Source organism: Hypanus sabinus, chromosome X1 (assembly GCF_030144855.1).
Source record: "Hypanus sabinus isolate sHypSab1 chromosome X1, sHypSab1.hap1, whole genome shotgun sequence".
NCBI classification, from domain to species: Eukaryota; Metazoa; Chordata; class Chondrichthyes; order Myliobatiformes; family Dasyatidae; genus Hypanus; species Hypanus sabinus.
The window spans coordinates 56,941,571-56,948,808 of NC_082738.1; the positions used below are offsets into that span (position 1 = coordinate 56,941,571).

General features: G+C 36.2%; 1 protein-coding gene across 9 annotated transcripts in view; it reads left to right on the plus strand.

The window, feature by feature from the left end:
- Nucleotides 1-6,940, plus strand: part of spop (speckle type BTB/POZ protein) — a 121,552-nt gene extending 114,612 nt beyond the window's left edge. For 6 of the 9 annotated variants that reach the window (XM_059956634.1, XM_059956635.1, XM_059956636.1 and 3 more), the window contains one exon: nt 4,636-6,939. In XM_059956634.1, the coding sequence (XP_059812617.1) occupies nt 4,636-4,780 (145 nt within the window). In that variant the 3' untranslated portion in view covers nt 4,781-6,939. Of the gene's footprint in view, nt 1-4,635 lie in introns of all 9 variants that reach the window. The other 3 variants (XM_059956640.1, XM_059956642.1, XM_059956633.1) reach the window with 1 other exon arrangement.
- Nucleotides 6,941-7,238: the final 298 nt, after the last annotated feature.

Here is a 7,238-nt window from a genome sequence, read left to right on the forward strand (position 1 = left end):
GAATGGAATCAAATTCAAAATAATGGAACATTTGAATTATTTGTCAGTAAATAACTCAAGGCGGAGCAAAGTGGGGTAGTTGTATGTGGATGGTCTTGGGAATGCCATGGATATGCGTACAGAAGCACATCTTGGTATTAAGAGTGGCACCAATGTTACTTCTAATAATTGCTGGAGATGGAATGGAACTGTTGTCCAAGAAATGGAATTTTTGGACGGGATAAAAATGATAGCTCTAGCCCGTGCAATATGTATTTTGTTCCAAGAAACTTTGGCTTCACCAGTGCTATATGCTGAACAAGAACCCTGATCATTTAGAGATCATGGAGCTGTCGAGCAGTGGTAATGAGTTGGAACTGCTATAGCCAGTGTTCGTATGGAAACTGATGCTGCCTATTTGGTAACGTTGCCATGTACCAACAACATTGATGAAAAATAGGAGCAAGAAAATAGTAGTTTCTTGCTTTACTTTTGGGTACAGCATAACAGGGATTGGTTAGCCAATCATTCCTTCAGATGAAGAATTTTAAGAGTAGTTTTTTTTGTTGGGCATCTAATACTGAGAGCTCTGATTGGATAAGTGGGAAGACTAAGTGGTTTCAATCCAAAATGTCCACTGTTCATCTCCCTTCATAGATGCTGTCTGACCAGCTGAGCTCCTGCAGCATTTTTTGTTGCTGTAATTGGATACAACTGAGTTTATTTAGTGTTAGGAATCCTAATGCATTTTTCTATACTCCCAAGTATTTATAACAATATTTAAAAATTCATTTGTTAGAAGGGATGACTATTAGTCCATGAAATATATACACTCATTTTTGTTTTTAACTGCTTTACTTTTGTTTGTTATTGGCTTTTTAAATTTTGCATTCCCTTAAATTGGACTCTTTACTATTGTGCATCTTAAAATAGTTGTCAATGCTACGGCTACAACACAATCAGCAATATGCTTATTATATTCAGTAAACATAATGAATATTGTCAAGGACTATTTTTTAAAGAAGGCCATGCTTTTGAAGTTTTTCTGCATTAAATAATGCCATTTGCAGGTACTAAAAATGATTTGAGCAGCAAACTCTGTGAATTTCATTGATAATTATGTACAGGGATTCTCCAGACTATGTACGGGTTTTGTTCTTGAGAACTATCTGTAAGCTGATTTCTTTGTAAGTTGGAAACACCCATTTGCTGTAGTTGCCCATTTTGGTTTGCTCTACATGCATAGAACCTAGAACAGCACAGCACAGACCAGCTGACCTTTTAAACTACTGTTATGATCAGTCTCAAACAAGAGAAAATCTGCAGGTGCTGGAAATCCAAGTAACAGACACAAATTGCTGGAGGAACTCAGCAAGCCAGGCAGCATCTGTGGAAAAGAATACAGTGTCAACTTTTTGGGTCAGGACCCTTTATCAGTCCTAAAGGGTCTTGGCCCAAAGCATCAATTGTACTCTTTTCCATACATGCTGCCTGACCTACTGAGTTCCTCCAGCAATTTGTATGTGTCGCTAAGGTCTACCTAACCCTTCTCTCCCTACAGTCTTCCATTTTACTTTCAACCATGTGCCTATCTAAGTCTTTCTTAAATGTCTCTAATACACAGTGTCTGCCTCTACCACTGCCCCTGACAGTGCATTACACTTTGCCATCACTTTTTTTTAAATACCTCTGACAGCCCCACACCTTATAGTTTCCTCCAATCACCTTTGGAGAGAGATCCAAGCATGAAATAATACAAGTGCAAGCAAGGCACACAAAATAGTACCTAGATTCAGTTTTAGTATAATAAACTGAGGGATTGAATGGAAGTAGAAAGTAAATATTCTAAGATTTTGAATGCATTTATCTTTTTAATCCTTACCACTAACCTGCTTTTTAGGTGTGTACTGTTCTTTTTCTTGTCTCTTTCTTTGTACTATATGAGGCACCTTCATCAGGCCCTCAGAAGAATCAGAGTGCTGATTCAAGAAATTGAGAAATGAATGTTCTTGTAGCTAAAATTTAGGAATGTTTTACTTGTTACATCTTTTTGTTAAAAAGCTTATGGAGAGCTTCTAAAAGATTATATTTTGTAAAATATAGCATTTAGTTCAGAATATTTTAAAATTTAGCATTTGTTTGTATTGATACCCAGTGGACTAATGGCAGATGTAATCTGGTTAAATATTAAACCATACCAGCAGTTTCTTACCTGGTGTATTTGGATTTCAATAATGCAATTCCAGACTCCACTTCTATCCACTGGGAAGGGATCAAATTAGACAAGGTTCTGACTCTACTGAAATTATTGGCTTTCATATAATACTTTCATGAGTGAATGTGATGATGCTTATGCAAAAGATCTCATTAGAAAGTGATTCAGTCTAGATAAGGCTGCTAGTCCCTATAGCTCCTATGAAAGGAAGGTGGATGAATATCATTTAGCTTTCTGTTGTATTCTTCCTCCCCAAACAGCCAGTTTGTACTTAAAAGTTACAAGATGTCAAAAGATAAATTAGTCTGCCTACTCAATACAATATTCCACACAGGACTGTGCCCGAGGCTGACCAGACTGAATACACAATGTAGAACTTTATTTGAATTTTAAATAGAAAGACCGTCAGAGCTCACTGTCAGTTATTTTTGTTAAATAATCACTAGGATTTGTATGGAAGTGTATACTAGATTTGTGAAGCATTGAAGTAATTACTGTTCATTTTTTTCTGAGAATGTCATGTAAATAAAATAAATGCATTTATATTTTTAGATGCTCTTGTAGAGTCTAATTTCATATGCTAATGTCCAAAAGTGCATCTGTTTATCCATGTCTCCTGTGCCGGGAGTGGTGCCACTTTTGTGTCCATCGGCAGTTCCTATGGTCTTGATTTCTGAGAAATCCTCCATATTCATTTAGTTTGTGGTTGAAATACATTATAAGAAGACTTTTTCAATAGATAGTCAGTAACAACTTAGAACTGAAGATTTGGCAATGCTTATGCTGATTTTGTGTGTTGCTCTACAACAGGGGTTCCTGACCTTTTTATGCCATGGATCCTTGCCATTAACCAAGGGGTCCATGGACCCCAGGTTGGGAACCCCTGCTCTACAGGTCAGCTGAGTAGAATATGTGCAGGTGATATCCTTTCTGCCTGAATCCCCTCCACACACCAACTTCATTTCTCTGGTATTTTTAAAAAATGGTCAAAGTTTCACTTATTAAATACTTAGTGATAATAGAAATGAGAACATAGAAATTTACAGCACATTATAGGCCCTTTGGCCCACAATGTTTTGCCAACCATGTAACTTACTCAGGAGATTGCCTAGAATTTCACTAGCGCATAGCCCTCTATTTATCTAAGCTCCACGTACCTATCTAAGAGGCTCTTAAAAGGTCTTGTATAGCTGTAATATTACCTCACGGCTCTTGAACTCAATCCCACGGTTGATGAAGGTCAACACACCATACACCTTCTTAACAACGCTGTCAACCTGCGCAGCAGCTTTGAGTGTCCTATCGACACCGACCCCAAGATCTCTCAGTTCCTCCACGTTGCCAAGAGTCATACCATTAATATTATATTCTTTTCTCAAATAGGACCTACCAAAATGAACCATGCCACACTTAGTTGCATTGAAGTCCATATGCCACTTCTCAGCCCAGTTCTGCATCTTATCGATGTCCTGCTGTATCCTCTGACAACCCTCCAGATTATCCACAACACCCCAATCCTTTGTGTCATCAGCAAACTTACTAACCCAGCCTTCTACTTCTTCATCCAGGTCATTTTTAAAAATCATAAAGAGGAAGGGTCCCAGAACAGATCCCTGCGAAACACCACTGGTTGTTGGATGATTAGCAAGCATCATTTTTTAAAAGTATGCATATGCTACTAAAATATCATCACAGTTACTACTGGTATTATGAGTTCAAAGACTTATATATGTGGAAAGGTGGGAAGAAAAGGAAAAACTCTATGAAATGAGATTGTACTGCCAAACAACATCCTATGTAAAAGAACAACTATGGACATTATCTTCCACAATGTTCCAAATACCCTTCATTTCCAGTTTGACTCCCTCCAAGATCACTCTGAAGCAATGAGTTGAATGAACAGTTAAGCTATTGGTTTTGCTTAAGGTTAGAATGCGTACTGGAAGAACTGCATGTTCAACCAATAGTGTGATGAACTTTGAATATTCACCAGAATGGCCAGTTCAAATTTGATGACTTTGTTGGTCACTTTGCTTTGTTGACCTCTGAATTTCCAATGGAATGTCATTAGATATTCACATATTGGGATGTATTAGGATTTTCATTTATAAGCCAGTCACCATTATGTGATCTCATAAGTTTGTATGGACAAGGACAGTTGCTACCCTCTGCGGGTATATATCAGTTCTACCTCTTTCGGTAAGAGCAATAATTGCATTCGACTAAACTATTGAATGGTTCTGTTTTGAAAGTGATATTGTCTGATTCTATAGCACAACAGTACTATATAATAATTATTTTAAATGTGCATGTTTTGTAAATTTTATATCTCTGAGTAAGTTGAGATTAAAATGAAAACTTACAAAGTTGGAGTAAAATAGTAGATAATAGAAATGAATGTGGAAATGTATGCAATTAATTTATTTCTTTCACTTTTATAGCCATGCATCTGACGTAATGGAGACATCTGGTTGGAAGTCAATGGTCTTGTCCCACCCTCATCTGGTGGCAGAAGCTTACCGTTCACTAGCATCAGCACAATGCCCTTTCCTTGGTCCTCCCCGCAAGAGGCTTAAGCAGTCCTAAAGTGACATTTGAAAATGGAGTGAAACATTTTAACGGCACTGACCTGATCACAATGTTGCACAATGCAATGTATAAAGTTTTCTGACGTGCTTCCTGCCGTGGGAAAGATCGTGCTTGGTGTGCTAATTACCTTTCTGCACTAAGTACTTTGGGGAGGAAAAACTAAAACACAAAACTATTGCTGCATTGTCTTGAGACCCCTAGACTTGGCTGAACGGATTCCTGCTGTTTTGTTTTGTTTTGTTTTGTTCTGATCTGTTCTGTTTTGTTCTGTTTTATATACACAGTTAACAGATTTTTAGATGTTGGCCCAAAAGGAGTATGGATAGGAGATGGATTAGGAGGGAAGAGAAAAGGGTAGACATTTAACTTGCACTACTTTATCTACTTCAGTTCTTGAACTTGAAGCTAGCTTCTGTCAGCACACGAAAATGAATGGGCCATTTAGAGTCAAAAGGACAGCCTCAACATAGTGTTGAAGAATACTCAAGCTGTGGATTGATGTTGCTGAGTTTTTGTCCTTTCTGTAAAAAAAAATTAGCACTTGCATTATTATTATAATTTTTAAAAAATTTATGACGAAATTAAAGCCACACGTATTTTGAACAAGTTTTTAAAAAGTGGGAAGAAACCGTTCAGTTTAGAATTTACCCTTGTGCTCCTAACAATCTCAGCTAAACAGTGGTATTCAAATAGAAAAAAAGAGCTACGGCAGTGTAAATGTGTTATCTAAAGGATACAGAGGTAACGTGTAGAATGTGTGGAAAAATGTTTTACATTTTTCTCAGATGGCTTAGCAAATAAAATGAGTTAATGAACATGTTTTCTTGTTCAGTGGAAACAAAACAGTTTTACCATAGAAGCTTCTGTCTCAACTGTTTCTGTTCTAGAAGGAAATGGTTAATTTGTAACAACCTCTCCCAAGGTTGCAATATCTCCTTTGATTCACTGCTGTTCAGAAGTGGGGAAACAAAAACAAAATTTAATCTCCAGTCTTTCTTTGGAGAATAAAGTAAAATAATATTTTGCATTGAAATGCCTCTAGAGAAAATCCTTTTCCCCAGAAATAATATTGTGTATGGCTTTGACAGTACGTTCAACTTTTATTTAGTGAATAAATTTCTAAAGAGTTACTTAAAATAATTTGTTTTGAATCTGTTTTCCAAACTTATTTATTAGAGCCAGCTGTGCTATTTTGATTTGGTTTGGTAGAGTTTGTAATGTTATGCTTTGAGAGCACCTCAAACTTATTTGAAAGGCTGATCTTTTAAGGTAGTAATTGTCCTGTTATCAAAATTGATGTACTAATTTTACAAATGTTTTTGAGTATTGATTCAGCAAACAATCGTACATTCATTGGTTATGGAATTCAGGCATAGTTTCAGTGAAACTTGGCTAAGCTATGTTTTTTTTAAACCTGTTTTCCTTTTCTCTGCTTGAATACTGCTCTGTTTATTTTGTCCCTTTCAAACAGAGTTTGAGCAGTTCTCTACCAGTCCTGCTCTTTGCCCTTTTATTTTCCTTTCCTATAGTAAGCAAATGGTTTATGCCTGGGTGGTGCAAAGTATAAAAACAAATACGGAAATACAGATCAGACTGGGAACTTATGGTCAAGTTTGCATTGTGCTACTTTATTACTTTGTTTTAAAGTTCAGCTGTATTCTGTATACCACAGTTGATGACAGCATAGCTTGACATTCCTGAAACTATAAACTGTGTGGTCTGCTTTCATTGCTCATGTGAACATAAAAATAATGAAATGATAGGCTTGTGTATTAAAAAATGCCACCTGTGTATTTTGTCCTTCTATCTACCAGCTTATCCTACATTCCATCATATCACAGTGGTACATTTCCATTACTACTTATTTGGAATTTTCCATCACTTGATAGGGCTTTAATGTGCCATACAATGTGAATTAGAAATGTTGAGACTTGTGGAGCTTACTGTACAATGAGCTTGTGTACAAAATTTTATTCAGGAAAGTGCTGAATTAAATTGGTCTCATACTGTGAATTTTATGGGTACATTAAAAGTTATAACCTGAAGATACTTCCAGTAGGCACTTAAAATCTAAAAGCAAGCAAGTCTTTACCTCCAAAATGTATAGCCTTGAAATCTTTGGGTGAATTAATAAAGGAAGGATTTTGTTTAAAATTTTGTATTTATTAATAAAAAAAATATTCTTCAGGTAGCTAAATACTTACAGCATTGAAACTGCCATTAGTTTTCAGTTGATTTTAAAACAACATTTATGCAGAAAATAGAAAAATCAGAATCTGTTTTATTAACACTGACATATGTTGTGAAATGGGTTGTTTTACAGCAGCAGTACATTGCAATGCACAATAAAAATATAAATTGCAGTAAGATACTGTGTGTGTATACACAGACACAGTGAGGTAGTGTACCACTGTCCATTCAGAAATCTAAAGCTGTTCCTACAATGTGTGTATCT